Source organism: Artemia franciscana, chromosome 14 (assembly GCF_032884065.1).
Source record: "Artemia franciscana chromosome 14, ASM3288406v1, whole genome shotgun sequence".
Taxonomy (NCBI): domain Eukaryota; kingdom Metazoa; phylum Arthropoda; class Branchiopoda; order Anostraca; family Artemiidae; genus Artemia; species Artemia franciscana.
Window position 1 is genome coordinate 34007658 of NC_088876.1, and position 18579 is coordinate 34026236.

The window sequence follows — 18579 nt, forward strand, 5'->3', positions numbered from 1 at the left end:
TTCCTATTTGCAAAATTCTCACAGGCCATAGGGGGTAGTTCTTGAGTTTAGCTAGCGCAACATCAAACTGCTTGAAACGCTGCATCTTTAACAGTATTTTATTTTTAGAAATCGATAAACAGAGCAAAAAGACTTATCTTTATGTGAGGGCCGAGCCTCCCTATTGCATCCAAGTGGATTCAAATCCAACCTGTATAAAGTCGGCCTAAAAGACTTTCCTTCGTATCAGTGAGCAGTGCACTTTCCAAAGAGGGCCAACAATTTACCAATTCCACAATAAATAATCCTCCAAAAAATTTCAGTCCCAATTTGCAAAACTTATTTCAGTAAGTGCAAGTTACTTCGTAACAACACATCTAATTCAAGGCAGTAGTTAGCTCAGATCATGAACAATGTGAAAAGATAATCCGATTAGTTTATATGTTGTAACCTTGAAAACTGGTAAATGCGACTGCATTGAATGAATGCTAGATGCAAACTCAACTAATGTTATTTGGACTAATGTCCAAATAACGATTTAAATCTCAAGTTGATTTCGTTCTCGTCATTCGTATCTATTACTTTGTCGTGTAGTTAACGATTATTTGTGTTCATTGTTCCTTTTTTTCATTTTTTTTCTTTTTATGCTCCCCACCGACAGATTCAATGTCCAAATAGCAACATAAGTTTCTATTGTTTTCTTTTTTTGTCAGTTGCGTCTATCACTTTGTCATATAGACGTTTATTTGTGTTCCTTCTTCTTTTTCCTTTTTTATTTTTAAATTCCCCACTGACGTATTCAATGTCTGAACAACGATTTAAGTTCCTAGTTGATTTCTTTTTTCGTCATTTGTGTCTATTACTGTGTCCCATAGTTGATGATTTGTTTTGTGTTTTTTTTTCTTTTCTTTTTCTTCTTTTTATACTCCCCTAGTGAATTTTCTTAATGTAGAGAAAGAGGGTAGAAATAAATTATAATTATTGTTATTCCAATATACTGAAAAAATCACATCATCTTAAATATCAGCCTTCAAATTAAACGTTATTTAAAAATAGAGATTCTATTAACTTTAAGGGCTATATATGTCCAACACAAAAGCTTAAGTGAGGTTCACACTCAGGACTCAGTCAAATCTCATTTACGAAAGTTCGACATAGCGTATTTCCCGCCTAACCTGATCTAATGTAATGCTGACCAATCTGATTCAACTTTAAATGGTTGACACTTAGCACTAGACTGAGTTTAGCGTCTGAATGCCATTTTAATGAGCCAAATGGCAAATTCTACTGATCAGCATATATACTCTTAGCAAAAATGTCTTAAAGCTCCTCTATTCAGATTTTCCTTTTCCATAGAGTATTGTTATATAATTATTATAGTATTAATTATAAATTATTATTATAAATTATTTTAAATATTTTGTTAATAAATAAAATTAATAATAAATATTAAAATCTACTTTTTATTTTATTAATAATTAATAAAAAATAAATAAATTATTTTAATAATAGATAATTTATTGTAGATTATTATAGTATAGTAAATTATAGTAATCAAAATATATTATTATTATAATTACTGTATTATTCCATAGAGTATACAAACTAAAGTATTATTGTAATTTCTTTAAGCTTGTCATTAATTTTTTTTACCACAAAAGTATTAAGCCAAGTTACACTGTATGGGGATCGTCATGCATATTTTAAGAGACTTTTTTATCTTCCCATTGAAGTTTTCATGTGCCACAGCGCTAAAATTAGGATTGTATCTTGTTTGTGTTTTAGGTCAACTTTTATCAAACACAAGAAATTACTACATTGGCTTATAATAAGGAGCTGTATAACAATGTCTGAAAGGTGCGTACGCATATAACTCATGGGTCCTTCCTTGTGTACAGCATAAAATTATAAAAAAATCAAAGAAATAAGAAAAACTGATATTCAATGTTTTATGCTTCTTGAATATTTTCAATTATAAGAAAAGAGCCAATCACTTAGGTTTTATTCACTGCCTTACTCATTGTCTTCACAAAATTCATCGAAATGTGCTTTTATTTTGTCTGATGGTAAGGCAGTGTGGTCTTTTTATTATTTACTTGCTTGGTAAGGTTTTTCAGCAGCAGGTAAGATAGAGAACGCAAAAGTATAGTGAAGACCAGCGTTGCCAACATCGTTCGATTTTGGTACAAATTATAGGTTTGATACATTTGAATATTGTTTTTTTTTTGGTTCAATACAAATTTTACCGTACATTTTAGTTTTGCTTTCTCCTTTCTAGCTTAGATATTTCATGTTTTGGTTTAGCAAAATTTTTCTTCTTTTCACGGCACCTCTTTCTCTAGCAAATAGGATTAAAGTTTTATTAATGTTTTGGCTCAGTGCACTAAATAACAGAGACAAGGCATTGAAATATTATTTTTTTCTATAATCGGACTCCGACTAATTTAATTTACTTCAGCGTTAAAGTCATTGCTGTGATTTTTTCTTTGTCATTTACCTCAACTGTTTTACTTATTTTGTTAAAAATAATTAACTACTTAACAGATTAATTCAAACAAAAGTAAAAAATTCTAATCAAAAACAAATAAAAAGCTGTCATTCACTGTCAATGTCCTTAAAAAACAATAAGACAAATCTAAATTTACCCACCAGTAATTGTCCTTAGTCTTTATGAGATAAGATATAAATCAAATCCTGACATTTGCTTGTTTGTGAAAAGACGAAGTAAATAATTTAGTAATAAAACTGATTTTCAATCATGAAGACTTTTCTTTTTCTATTTTTTCCCTTGGTGATAACAGGTAAGAGTTCATTTGATAAAAGAGGTTACTGGTGCAGCATGAGAGGCTTAAAGTAAGTTTTACAAATGTGACGTGCTTATCTCTGGTGCTTAATAAATTTTAGAAAAAAAAAATTACTACTTCTAACAACTCGCTGCAGCGACAAGTCACCTGAGGCCAACATAGCTACGCACGCTGCTCCACCCTCCCAATCTATTCAAAACCTCTTTACATCTTCCCAAAAATTTTCTACTGTCCTTCAATCTTTCTTTATGACATCCTACCCTTCATTCATTGACGGCTTGCTTTTGGGTTGGCCCTAGACGGTTGGCCGACAAAGAAAATCTTCGGCAATCTGTCATCCATCGTCCTCGAATAGTGTCCTATCCGTATGGATGGCAGGACTGACAAAAGAAAAGTGGAACAGAAAAGGTGCTATCTCATGAAATAATACTCCCTTCATTTTATGTAAAATAAATATAATTGCATAGAGGTAACACTAATTATCTTTTTATACTAAAGCATTAATTTTTAACTTTTATTATATTACGTCTCCGACTCATCACTTAAAATAACAAAGATATAAAAATAAATACCCCTTGGACCCGTCTTAGTTTAATCAATACCAGGAAATCATTACTTTCTAGAATTGTGTTTTGGTTGTATAAAAATTTTGTTTTCCTTGTTCACAGTGTTGCCACTTCGAACGGATAAAATAATTAAGCAAAACTAATTATTTAAGTTTGATAACGCTGTCTGTCTTCAAAAAATCAAACAATAACAATCTCCTTACTCACAAAGACAAACACACCTTTTTAAGCTGTTTGATGTCATATTTTTTTAATCTTATTTGTTGCTTCTTTTTACTTTATCACTTGCTACTAAGAAAAACCGTATAACCACTCATGGAGGTCTTTTTCATCAAAAACTGAAATTTCGGTTTTAATAATTATTTACGATAATTATGGTTGAATAAGTATTTACTTGACCCATTAGGATAACGTGAGAAAAATAACTGAAGGAATAAGACAAAATGTTATTTATGAGGCCTCTCCAATATCAAACGCTTTTAAAAAGCAGCGAATACAATTTAGCAACTACAAAATATGATTCTGGACCAGTGGTATCAAATGACGAAGATATAGGAGGGGGCACTCAAAGCTTAGGGGATACTATTTTGCTGTTTGTTTCAGTTTCCTATTAAAAATGGCATAAAAACGTTTTTTTTATAAAAGTTCCAAAAAGTCTTTTTTTTAAAGCGGGGAAAATATAGAGGGTGGGGGGAAAATATACCTCCCACCATGACCAACCTGTCAATTAACTTTCCAGGTCTGAAGACAGGCTGACTTTTTCACTCTGGTTGTTAACTTTACCAGAAAACCAATTTCAGAAAACGAAATCTTCAACGTTAAGAATACATATGAATTTCTTTATAATAAGAAATAATCAGGAGCATAGCAACAATGTTGTTTTTGGAGAGGTCAAAATTGTTCTAGGTAGGCTGAATTTTCCCTGAAAAGACTCGTTTATATATCTATATATATAAAAATAAGTTGTCTGTCTGTGTGTCTGTCTGTCTGTCAGGTGACGTCATGTTTCTGTGTTGACTGACGTCATGAAGTTAGTTGTCGTCATTTTTGCAATGACGGTGACGTCATTCAAGATATTTAAGACATGTTAGTTGTCGTCATTTTTGCAATGACGGTGACGTCATTCAAGATATTTAAGACATATGTTCACGTAGAAATCTATTAATGTTTAAGTTTAAAATGACTGATGAACTTACAATGGCAAAAGCCGATGAAGATGCTCAAAGAGTCTATGCCAAAAAACTTGCTGCTGATAGAGAAAGTCAGAAAAGAAAGCGTGCCGAGGAATCAAAAGAACAGCAAGGAAACAGGCTTGAGGCTGATAAAGAAAGAAAGAACAGAAAGCGTGCCGAGGAATCAAAAGAACAGCAAGGAAACAGGCTTGAGGCTGATAGAGAAAGAAAGAACAGAAAGCGTGCCGAGGAATCAAAAGAACAGCAAGGAAACAGGCTTGAGGCTGATAGAGAAAGAAAGAACAGAAAGCGTGCCGAGGAACTACCAGAGCAACGCGGAAGCAGACTTGCTGCTAAAAGAGAAAGTGAAAAAAGAAGGCGTGCCGAGGAATTACAAGAGCAGCAAGAAATCAGGCTTGCTGCTGATAGAGAAAGTAAGAAAAGAAAGCGCACCGAAGAATCACAAGAACAGCAAGAAATCAGGCTTGCTGCTGATAGAGAAAGTAAGAAAAGAAAGCGTGCCGAGGAATCAGAGCAACCTGAAAGTTATCGCCTGGCATTGAGGTACAACCCAGTCGATGATTATAGCTTGAGTAGATGTGTTCAAATCGGGACAATGTCTAAAATTTGTCCCTATTGCAAGGCCTTGAAATTCAATGGTGAAACAATGGGAATGTGTTGCGCCTCAGGAAAAGTTAAACCTCCTCTATTGGCTGCACCACCAAAGCCATTGAAGACTTTCCTTACTGGAACTACGTCAGAATCTAAGGTTTTTTTTGTCACAAATCAGAAAATACAACTCATGTTTCCAAATGACGTCGTTTGGAGCCCAAATCGAAAATCCAGATCAATTTATGTCTACTTTCAAAGTGAAAGGGCAAATTTATCATAGAGCAGGGTCCCTTCTACCATTCTCAGGCGAGAATCATAAATTTTTACAATTGTACTTCATCAGTGATAGAAATTCTGAATTGAATGCACGTTGCGAAATTTCTCCCAACGTTGAAAGGACAATCGTTTCCCAATTGCAACATCTTTTCCACGAAAATAATAATTTAGTGCGTCTGTTCAAAACAGCCATCGATTTGATGCCTACTGATACGCATAAAATTGTTATTTCCGCTGACAAAACGCCTCCTGGCCAACATGTGCGTAGATACAATGCTCCAACTATCGACGAAGTGGCAATCGTTATGGTCGGTGATCAGTTTTTACCTCGAGATATTATTCTTCATAAGCGAAACGCTCAGTTGTTAAGAATTGCTGAAACTCATCGATGCTACGATGCCCTACAATATCCTATCATTTTTTGGGATGGAGCCGACGGCTATCACTTTAATATTAAATTGATGAATCCAGCCACTAACAAAGAAATGAATAAGAAATGCAGTGCAATGCATTATTATTCCTATAGACTAATGATTCGGCAGGATGAAGAAAATTATATTTTAAAATGCCGTGAATTGTTTCACCAATTTGTCGTTGATATGTATGCTAAAATTGAATCAGAACGTTTGCTATATATCCGCCTGAATCAGACCAAGCTCCGCTCTGAACAATACATTCATTTGCGAGATGCAGTTATAAATGACGGTAATACCACAAACGTTGGAAGATTAACAATTTTACCTTCGTCATATGCTGGCAGTCCCCGTCATATGCATGAATATGCTCAAGATGCTATTGCGTATGTTCGTCTCTATGGTCGTCCAGATCACACGTGCTACAACTAAAAATAGGCGTACCAATAATACTTTAAAGAAATATAAACCCACCAAAGCTTTGCAATGGCACTCGACTTGCCGTAAAAAAAACAATGGAAAACCTAATAGAGGCCACAATCTTGACAGGGCCTTTTGAGGGTGAGGCTGTTCTTATTCCTCGCATTCCCATGATTCCAACGGATCTGCCTTTTCAATTTAAAAGATTGCAATTCCCAATTCGATTAGCATTTGCAATCACCATTAGCAAAGCTCAAGGTCAATCATTAGAAAAATGTGGTATAGATCTTAATACTGATTGTTTTTCCCATGGACAATTGTACGTTGCATGTTCGATGGTCGGTAAACCTGACAATCTATTTATATGCAGCGACAATTGGACAGCGAAGAATGTTGTATATTCGCAAGTTTTACGCAGTTAATTTGTATTGTATCTATCTATCTATCTATCTATATAAAAACGAGTTGTGTGTATGCATGTTTGTTTGTTTGTAAAAAGAGCGTTTGCAAATGATGTCATTATTAGTACATACGGCTTTGTATATGCAGAGACAATGGCAAAGCCAAGAATGTTGTATATTCGCAATTTTTACGTAGTTTAACTCCTGCAGCCGAAATGAATGCTTGCCTAAAAAATTCTAATTTATGGGCACACGTAAAAATATTGAAATTAACTACAAATATGCGTGTCCGATTGCAAAACGATGACTCTGGTCAAACAGTAGACTCAATTTCAGGACGTATACAACTACCTGCTGATTTCTGTAATTTAGTGACGTCCAAAAATGAATTGATTGAAAAAGTATTTCCGAATATTCTAAAAAATTATAAAAATAATAAATGGCTAAGTGAAAGAGCGATTCTCGCACCCAAAAATATAGACGTCCACGAAATCAACAATATTGTTTTGACCAAGATTCGAGACCAGGCAGTCCTTTACAAGTCAGTCGACACAGTTTTGGAACCAAATGAAGCGGTTAATTATCCATCTGAATTTTTAAATTCCATAGATCCTTCAGGGTTTCCACCACACGTGCTACAACTAAAAATAGGCGTACCAATAATACTTTTAAGAAATATCAACCCACCAAAGCTTTGCAATGGCACGCGACTTGCCGTAAAAAAAAACAATGGAAAACCTAATAGATGCCACAATCTTGACAGGGCCTTATGAGGGTGAGGCTGTTCTTATTCCTCGCATTCCCATGATTCCAACGGATCTGCTTTTTCAATTTAAAAGATTGCAATTCCCAATTCGATTAGTATTTGCAATCACCATTAACAAAGCTCAAGGTCAATCATTAGAAAAATGTGGTATAGATCTTAATACTGATTGATTTTCCCATGGACAATTGTACGTTGCATGTTCGAGGGTCGGTAAACCTGACAATGTATTTATATGCAGCGACAATTGGACAGCGAAGAATGTTGTATATTCGCAAGTTTTACGCAGTTAATTTGTATTGTATCTATCTATCTATCTATCTATATAAAAACGAGTTGTTTGGATGCATGTTTGTTTGTTTGTAAAAAGAGCGTTTGCATATGACGTCATTATTAGTACATACGGCTTTGTATATGCACAGACAATGGGAAAGCCAAGAATGTTGTTTATTCGCAATTTTTACGTAGTTTGAAACACATATATAAATCTATCTATATTCACAGGTGGGACACAGGGACACAACTACAATGGCGCATAACTAATATGGCGCGTAACGACTTACGCGCGCGGGGGGGCTTGGGGGGGCGCGAAGCGCCCCACCAACTAGGTGTTGTATATACCAACTAGGTATATATATATATATATATATATATATATATATATATATATATATATATATATATATATATATATATATATATATATATATATATATATATATATATATATATATATATATATATATATATATATATATATATATACTAGCTGTTGGGGTGGCGCTTCGCGCCACCCCAACACCTAGTTGGTGGGGGGCTTCGCGCCCCCCCCCAGGCCCCCCCGCGCGCTTAAGTCGTTACGCGCCATATTAGTTACGCGCCATTTTAGTTGTGTCCCCGTGTCCCACCTGTGAATAGAGATAGATATAAATATATGTTTTTAACTACGTAAAACATGCGAATATACAACATTCTTCGCTGTCCCATTGTCTGTGCATATAAATAGATTGTCAGGTTTACTGACTCTTGAACATGCAACACATAATTGTCCATGGGAAAAACAGTCCGTATTCAGATCTATACCTTATTATTCTAATGATGTGTCCCTGTGTCCCGGTCGTCATTTATATTCCCTGTGTCCCGGTCATCATTTGTGTCCCGGTGTCCCAGTTTGTAATTTCTCTTTGAGTGTCCCAGTCGTCATTTATATTCCCTGTGTCCCGGTGTCCCGGTCGTCATTTGTGTCCCGGTGTCCCGGTCTGTAATTTCTATTCGAACAATCCCTGTGTCCCGGTCGTCATTTATATATCCCGCCTGTGCCCCCGGCGTCCCCGTTGTAGTTGTGTCCCTGTGTCCCGGTCGTCATTTATATTCCCTGTGTCCCGGTCGTGATTTGTGTCCGGGTGTCCCAGTCTGTAATTTCTCTTTGAGGTTCCCGGTCGTCACTTATATTCCCTCTGTCTCGGTCGTCATTTTTGTCCCGGTCTGTAATTTCTCTTTGAGTGTTTTTTCTTTTTAGTTTTTTTTTTAGTTTTTTACCTTTTTTCTTTTTTCAGTTTTCTTTTTCTTCTTTATTTTTCAGCGTCACTATGAAGTACATACCGACGAACCTTTGTTTTTTTAACTTAAATCTGGTAGGCATTGATGACCTTATCCAAGTCAAAATCCCAAACCCAATCATCATCGCTATCATTTTCAGTTTTGATATGTTTTGACTCTCGCTGTCCAGGTGGATTTTCATCTTATTGCGCGGTTTTGCGTTCTTTAGCCGCAAGACTGTTTTCTTGCTGTTCTTGTGATTCCCCGGCACGCTTTCTTTTCTTACTTTCTCTATCAGCTGCAAGCCTGTTTTCTTGCTGTTCTTGTGATTCCTCGGAACGCTTTCTTTTCTTACTTTCTCTATCAGCAGCAAGTTTTTTGGCATAAACTCTTTGAGCAGCTTCCTCGGCTGTTGCCATTGTAGGTTCTTCAGTCATTTTACAGTTAAACATTTTTCCGTGAACAAATGTCTTAAATACCGTTAATGACGTCACCGTCATAGCAAAAATGACGACAACTAACTTCATGACGTCAGTCGACACAGAAACATGACGTCACCTGACACACAGACAGACAGACAACTTATTTATATATATATATATATATATATATATATATATATATATATATATATATATATATATATATATATATATATATATATATATATATATATATATATATATATATATATATATATATATACAAGGAACTGATATTCTATAGTGTTAGTGATTAGATTGCTTGCTCTTCTAATATTTTTGAAATATTTTGCTGTATCAAAAAAGAAATCTACAGTAAACTACAAATCTTGTATGGCATTGCTGTTTTGGCCAAACGGGTTTGAAGCTATTTCAATAAAATACAAAGACTCATTCTGTGGACAAGGGTACCAAAGTACTTGCAAAGATATTAACATTAGGGGTAAGCAACTCAGGCGTTTTATAAATACGGTAATTTTGTAGCTTGTTGCATAAAACTTAATTTTTTTTGCATGCTGACCAATGTTTTGCTAGTGGATGTAATGATGTCCTAATTCTCATCTTTTGGTCAGAAGTGCAATGGGTAGTTGAGGGCAAATCATACTCTTCTTCTCGTATTTTTCCCCCATATTTCTCGAGGTACCTATTTAGAGCTGGATCGTCTAGCTGAAATTGCTGAGTCACGCCACTGACCCCTGTTCCAAACCAAATAATAAGCCAAATCAGGGTTTGAACCCCCTACCCTTACGGAAACAGTATTTCAAGTCTAATGTGCCGGTACAAGCTGACCTCCATTCTAGTACTATTTTTAGTTTGTTCCAGACCTTTAATATAATTTTAGACTATAGTAGTACTGTTCTTAGCAAATCAATGCATTAAGATATTACATTTTTAACAAAAAACAATTTTAAAGATAATTTTAGGACCCTTTTCTTACTTCTTAAGTTGTTCTTTTGTAAAAATCTTTCTGTCATCGAAGTTCTTTCTCTGATGTTCAGTTTGCCATAGAGATCTTAGCGCTTTGATGAAGGTAAAACAATAATCTAAGTTGTCAAAAGCAAGAATTTAGGTGTGAGGTCTTTGCACATTGATAAGTGAAAATAACAAGCTAATTGTGGCTAAACATGAGGAGGGTGTCGAACTCTGGCTCAGAGATATTACATAAATTTGACGTTACATAATATTTGAAAGGATTCACACGTTGCTTGGTATAAACCTGACCTGAGGACCAAGATAAAACTATGAAATAGCCATAGCTTCTGGTGAAAAGGTTCTCAACTACGCATTCTAAAACAACCATCATTGACAGTTTTACATAGTTATTTATTGAGAAGCTAGGTGTCTGGTGACAACAATACCGCAATTAAAAAACAGTGTAAATAACAATTTTTAAATGAAAAAGGAAACTACTGCTACTACTACTAACAACTCATCGCAGCACCAGACCACCTGAGGCCAACAAAGCTAAACGCGCTCCTCCACTATCCCAATCCATTTAAAGCCTCCCTATCCACACCCTCCAAGGAAGTTTCCATTTTCTTTAAATCTTTCTTTATGACATCCTTCCACCCCTGCTGCGGATGACCTGATCTACGTTTATCCCTAGACGGTTGGCTAAAAGTACAATCTTCAGCAATCTGTCATCCCTTATCCACAGAACATGAGATAGCCATCTCAACCTTTCTGTTTTTATAGCCATAGTAAGTGGGACTGAACCACACTTTTCGTACAGCCTACTGTTTGAATTACGGTCAGTCAATCTGGTATCAAAAACAACCCGTAGGCAATTTCTCTGGAAAAAATGTAGCGAATCTTCATCCACTTTATGGAGTGCCCATACTTAAGAGCCATATTTGACCACTGTCATCACTGTAGCTTCTAATATTCTAATCTTGGTTTGCAGGCTTATCTTCCTATTCTTCCAAACTTTTCTTAACGGAGGAAAAACACCCTGAGCCTTAGCTATTCTACTCCTAACATCCTCACTGCTCCCAACGTCTTTACTAATAATACTACCAAGGTAAGTGGAGCTGTTCACCTAGTCAATCTTTTCGTTATCCAACGTCACTTTTTCGTCTTCTCTTATTCCTAGCCCTAGTGACTTGTTCTTCCTAACATTAATTTTCAAACCTATTCTAGCACCCTGAACTCGCAAAATATCTAAAGTTCATTCATTTGGCTCACACTTTTATCTAGGATACTTAAATAATCAGCATTATCTAGGTCCGGGAGAGTGTTTCTTTCCCATTTGATTCCTTGATCTTCCATTGCCTTTCCTGTGCTCCTTGAGACAAAATCGATCAAAATAATCAATTTAAAGGGGTATAGCACTCAACCCAGCTGAACTCCTGATTTAATGGGAAACCAGGAGCTAATCTCATTTCCTACCTTAACTACTGCAGTGCACATAGCACTGATCACCTTGATACATTTGTCCGGTATATAATACAAGGATAAAACCTTTGCGGAGGAGGAGCGTGCGTAGCTGTGTTGGCCTCAGGCGGCTTGGTGCTGCTGTGAGTTATTAGTAGTAGTAGTAGTAAACCTCTTCTATCAACAGAATTGAACACTTGCTCATAATCTATAAGACTGTGGACCAAAGGTGTTTGATAAATCAGGCACTTCTCAAAGTTCACCTAAGAGTGAAACTTGGAGGACACATCCTCTAGCCTTACGAAACCCGCACTGTTCTTTTCTTAAAACTTGTCTACAGCATCTCTCGGTCTAGAAAGTATCATATTACCAAGTAATTTACTACCTACAGAGAACACACTAACACCTCGATAGTTACGACACTCACTCTTATCACCTTTCTTATACAGTGGTTTAATTAAGGTTTTCCTAAAATTGCTAGGTACTTCCATTTTTTAAAATCATATTCATAGTTTTCAGTAACTTATTTCTAACCTCAGATGCACCATATTTAAGAAACTGATTTACCACAGTATCAGCATCTTTAGCCTTATTATTTTTTAATCCTTTTAATACTGTCGCCAATTTTTCTTCGCAAAACAGATGTTCCCTCACATGCAAGGCATCACAAGCCTTTTCATTTTCATCTATATCTTTTCCTGCAACTCTATCTCAGTTTAGCACATTCTCAAAATGTTCTGCCCATCTCTCTTTAACTCTTTCCTTATCACTATTTTTGGCCCCGTTCATACCTTTAACTGGGACAAGTCCGGAATGACTAGTTCCACTCAATATATTAACATGCCAGGCAACTATTTTACTATTATGCTGTCAAGTTGCATCTTCCCGATCCTCGGCAATTTTTTCCATGACCTCCACTTCACACTTCCTTATTTCATATTTTGATGCTTTCTCAACTGTCTCTACGTTCCTTTTGTTTTCACATGATCTATCACTCAGATAGTTCTTGTAGAAGTCGCTTCTCCTTTTTATTGAACACTAATCTTTTCCAATAATATTTCTAACTGCGGTCCTAACTTTCTTCCCTAAGACACCATCGGCAACTTCATAAATTGTTTTCCTTAAATAATTCCATCCATCTTCCACAATGTCAAATTTTAAACCCTCTAGCTTAGCATTCAACTGTTCCTGGAAAATTTCTATCAAATTATCATCCTAGAGTTTACCAACATCACATCTTCCTACGAGGTAGTTACCCTTCCGGAATTTCAACTTTAAATTAACCTTGGAAACTACTAGATGGCGATCTGTACTTCTAATACAATATACGCTAGTATCTTGTATTGATTTTGTCTGTCTTCAGTTTACAATAGCATAAACAATAAGGTTTGTTGTCTTACCATCACGTGAATACCTGCTAACTTATGGGTCATTTTATGACCAAAACCTGTATTGGTTATAACTAGAGAGTCATACCTACAAAATTGCAACAGTCTTCAGCCATTAGCGTTTTCTTTTCCTACACTAAATTTGGCTAGGATACCATCTAACTCTATTTCTAACCACCTGAGTATTAAAATCTCTTAATAAAAATACCATTTTTCTACATGGGACTCTGTCTATTTGCTACTGTAATTGTAAGTAAAATTCATCTGAGTCAATAGGATCTTTGTCACTTGGTTCTACATGGGCATATACTACTAGGACTGATACCCTGAGCTTTTTAGTCAAAAAATGGGTGATTATTATTCTATTATTAATACCTTCCCATCCTAAAAAAAAGACTTAGCAGCTTCCTGATTCATCATGAGCCCTACCCCCTGTCTTTGTACTCAATCCTTCCTGCCTGAGTAAACAAATTCAATATCAACTAATTTTATACTTCCTAACCCTGGAATAGGAGTTTCTGAAACTGCTAATAAGTCAAAGCAGAGCATCAATTCACTGTGCTAGCACAGAATAAACCTAAAATACTGCAGTAAAATTCAGAATTCATTTATAATTAAACAGCTTTTGAAGATTTCCATTGCTGAAAAGCGTAGATTACCTCCTGTTCAGCAATGGATCTTGATCTCATACCAAGACTAATAATAATCTTGTATCCCCTGGTATCTGAACTTAAGATGTTGCTTGTGTTCAACAATGGATATAAGTAAAGAAAAGTATTTAAATAGTGAACAAAGAATAAAATAGTTTAGAACAAAATAAATACTAAAATAGTATGAACATAATAAAATAGTATGAAAAATAAATAAATAGTGAACAAAGAATAAATAGTGACAAAATTATTGGCTGTATGTGCAAACTAAAGGTGATGTCGTGCTTGTTTCAGTTCTTTTTGATAGATATTGAGCGAAAAGCTGGAAATATTGTTATTATCAAAGTTTGATAGTTTTACATGGACGTTTTTTCCTACGCAGCCTATAAACTACAACGGTTGTTACCACAGTAGGCTAAATTTCCCAGCATATATGGGTCTAAACCCTGTAGCGTTTTACTAATTATATGATTTATTTAAACCCAGGCATCTGGAAGACTGGAACAAAAGGCATTATATAGTAACAGCAAGCAGTTAATATCAAATAAGCACAAGCACAGCAAGCAGGCATATCATTATTTAACATGCATGATATTACATCCTCCTTCTTCCCTAGAAGAAGATTCTTATCACTTACTGGCAGTGGAGACCCAACTGTTAGTACTATTACTAACGTCTCCAAGAGAAGGTGCTAGGCTCGCTTCTCTTCACTTTGTACGGACACAAAACAAACTAGAGAATTCCTCATATAGAACTGACTTAACACACACTCGTGAGAAGGCGCTTGGCTCACTTCTCACCGGGTATTATATACACTATGTACAGACTTCAACTTCTCTTCTTTTGAGATTTTTGTTGGTAAGTTCTCAAGATCAATTTGATTGGTGGCTTACTCTGCCTCCCGTACCTTGATTTAGTTACTGGTATAACCACTGGTACTCCCTCCTTGGGTGGGCTTGGGCTACTGGTAGTACGGAGCAGGGCTGTTCTGTCAAGTGAGGGAATGTCTGAGGATGCAGTAAACGGTGTTTCGTCTGCACGAGTTAGGTCCAACGCTGGGGGGATCACAGTAGGAGTAACTGCATCGCTTCCAGCGCATTTTACTGGACTACCTTTGTTCTGTACTGGTGTCGATGGCTGTGCATTTGATATGTGTTTCCGATTCCTCTGTAGAATTGTTCCAGCTTCGGTTTCGATATGGTACGTTCTAGGGCGTGCTGCTGGTGCTATGATACTGGCGGTGCTCCACTGGCCATCAGTTTGTTTCTGGTTGGTCACTGTGTCCCCCGAGTGGAGTGTAGGCCTAGACTTGGCATGTTTGTCAAAGTATCGTTTCTGTCTTGACTGGGCCTCTTCCCGCTTCAGCAGGTACTTTTTAGTTGGAACCACCTGCTTCCGCAGGTGCTTTTCTGTGCAGGGTAAGGTGGAGCGTAATTGGCGGCTCATTAGCAGTTGTGCAGGGGCGGCGTAGTTGTCTACGGGTGTATTTCTGTATTCCAGCAGACCCAGATACGGGTCATCTCCGCCTTCACTTGCCTTGGTGAAGATGTCCTTCCAAGTGTGGACAGCCTTTTCTACCATTCCATTGGACTGCGGGTAGATAGGGCTGGATGTCTTGTGCCTTATGCCCCATTCTTTGACGAGCCGTTCAAACTCTGCAGATGAGTATTGTGTTCCGTTGTTTGAGATGATGGTGTGGGGGATCCCATGTCGAGCAAAATGTGCTTTTAGTTTACTGATGACTTCTTTGGATATCAAGTTTTTCAACAGGTCGACTTCAAAGAAGCGGCTGTGATAATCAACTGTTATAAGATATTTTGCTTCATTCCAATCAAATATGTCTGAGCGTACCTGCTGCCATGGTACTAATGGAATCTGGGAGTTCATGAGAGGCTCTTTCTGGTTGTTATGGCTATGTTTCTGGCAAGTGGGACAGTTTGTATTTAGCGTTTCGATATCACCATTCATCTTTGGCCAGTAGACGAGCATCCTGGCACGTTGCTTTGTCTTTTCCATACCAAGGTGGGAGACGTGAAGTTGCTTGAGGATTTGGGGTCACATCTTCCTTGGGATAACGATCCTTTCACCTTTAAATATGATGCCATTTATGTATGACAGCTCGTGTTGAAGGTTCCAGTATGCAAGGAGATCCGTGGCACATTGCTTTCTGGTGTTGGGCCAACCGCCTTGTATGGTTTCTCTGAGATGAATCAGGTGCTCATCTTCCTTGGTATGAAGTCGTATTTCCTCGAGTCTTGCATCGCTAACAGGAAGTACGCGTGCAATCTGGTGGACATACACTTCGATTTCTCAATTGAGCTTCTCGTCGATGTCAGGTAGGTACAGCTTTGATAAAGTGTCTGCGACTGGGATTTCTGTCCCTGGTCTGTAACTGAACTCTAGGTCATAGGGTTGAATCCGAAGCATCATTCGTTGAGCTCTGGCAGGTGCTTTTTGACGTGGATTTCGTAGGATGGTTTCAAGTGGGCGGTGGTCTGTGGTTAGTTTTACATGCCTGCCATATATGAAATGATGGAAATACTTGCAACCAAAGACTATTGCGTATAATTCCTTCTCAAGCTGTGAGTATTTCTGCTCAGCTTTGCTAAGGGAGCGTGATGCATATGCAAAGACGTTGCCGTTTGACGAGATGTATGCTCCTAGACCGTGTGATGATGCGTTCACAATGAGGTCGATGGACTTGCATGAGTGGTCAAAGTATGCTAAGTTTGAGACTGTTGAGTGTTTGATATTTTGGAGGGCTTCGTCATGCTCCTTGGCCCACTTGAACTTGGTGGCTTTACTGAGGTCACGCAGGGATTTATTCTATGTTGATAAGTTTGGGATGTATTTTGCGAGATAGTTTAACATACCCAACAGAGTTGCAAGTTCTTCTGAGTTTGATGGTGTAGGCATGTTGTTGATAGCTTCGAATTTGTCAGGATCTGGCTGCATTCCTTGTTCACTAATCACATGTCCGAAATATGTCACACTTGTCACACAAAAGCTGCATTTGGCTTTGTTGAACTTGATACCTTTTACTCTGGGTCTCTCAAGTACAGCTACTAATCGCTTATTGTGTTCCTCAAGAGTTGAACCGAAAACCAGGAGATCATCAATGATGACAACAAACCCGTCTAATCCCTCAAGAGCCTCTTCCATTCTTCTTTGGAATTCATCCTGGGCAGAGATGATGCCAAACGGTATCTGCCAAAGATGGTATTGAATGTTGCTAAGTCAGCAGATTCATCATCCAACACTAGCGACCAATACCCCGACCTTGCATCCAGTTTGCTCAAGTATTCTACCCCATGGAGTTTGGAGGTTACGTCTTCCAGGGAGGGAATAGGGTAGAATGGTCTTCTGATTGACTTGTTCAAATCTACAGGGTCGATGCAAATTCTTAAACTGCCATCCTTTTTTTTTCTATGGCGACCATCGAATTCATCCAGTCAGTTGGTTTAGAGACTTTTTCAATTATTCCTTGTTCTTCCATCCGTTTAAGTTCTGCTTCTAACTTTCCTCGAAGTGATGAGGGAATTCTTCTCGCTGGGTATGCTATAGGGAATGCATCGTCCTTCAGATACAGATGGCACTCTCCGTCCAATTTACCTATTCCTTGGAAGACATCATTGTAGCTACTGATTATTTTATCCGTTTTTGTCTTTTCAATTGCGTGCATGTCCTTGCATGTGCTTTTCTCAACTTTACTGACATTCAGTACAATTTTTACAATATTCAGGTCAATGCTTGACCGGAATCCGAGAATTGGCACTGAATCCCTTTCGAAGATAAAGAATAGTAGGGTTTCAGCCTTGCTTGATTTGTGCTTGCAGCTCAGCTCGCTTACACCTCTAACGGGAATTTTGGATCCACAGTAGCTTGTGAGTTTCTGAGAACTTTGGTTCAGTGATGGCGGATGTGGTAAGGCGTCAAAATACTTGGCAGGTAGAATGTTAGCTTGTGCTCCTGTATCGACCTTGAATTTGACAGGTAAGGAGTGGTTCACCTCCAGTGTAATAAGGGCTTCATCTCTACTCTTATTGGTTTTGTTCTCTATGGTATATAAGAAGACATCCTCATCTTCGTCACTATTGTCGGCTGGGCTTTCCTTGTATTCGATCACCGCATTCACTGATTTGCTGCTTTTGCACACACGTGCAAAATGATTTGGCTTTTTGCACTTTGCACAGGTTTTTCCCTTTGCGGGAGAAGTGTGGCTAGGTGAGTATACTCCTCCACAGAAATAGCATTCCTTTGTTTTTCTAGATGACACAGATGCATCTTCGTATTTTCTGACTGGATATTTTTACTTCTGGACAGCATCAATTTCTTTCTTGATTTGTTGTGGTTCTTGTACTTTAAATGTTCTTAGCTGTGCCTGGGTTGTTTGGTAAGAACGGCATTTGTCAACAGCAAGTGCCAAAGTTAGGGTATCACCTTCCAGAAGGTCTTTCTCTAATTTTCGGGTCTCTGATGCCACTAATTATTTTGTCCCGAACCATTTCATCAGCGCTATCATAGGTACAAGCCTTCACCAGGATTTTCAGTTCTGTGATGTATTTCTCTACACTTTCTCCTTCACACTGGTCACGTTTCTGGAATATATATCGAGCAAATACACTGTTGGTGACTGGTGCAGCATATTCGCGGAATTTCTGCAGATAAGTTTCTACATTGTTTGTTTCTGCAGCAGTGAGTGGGAAGGCGTTGAATATCTGGCGCCCTTTTTCTCCTGCCC

At 37.4% G+C, this 18579-nt stretch overlaps 1 protein-coding gene across 1 annotated transcript in view; it reads left to right on the top strand.

The window, feature by feature from the left end:
• The first annotated feature begins 2648 nt into the window (after positions 1-2648).
• The window catches only part of LOC136035628 (uncharacterized), a 75755-nt gene continuing 59824 nt past the window's right edge, over positions 2649-18579 (top strand). Inside the window, exon 1 of the mRNA XM_065717522.1 lies at positions 2649-2780. Coding sequence (XP_065573594.1) covers positions 2738-2780 — 43 coding nt within the window. The 5' untranslated portion in view covers positions 2649-2737. The remainder of the gene's footprint in view (positions 2781-18579) is intronic.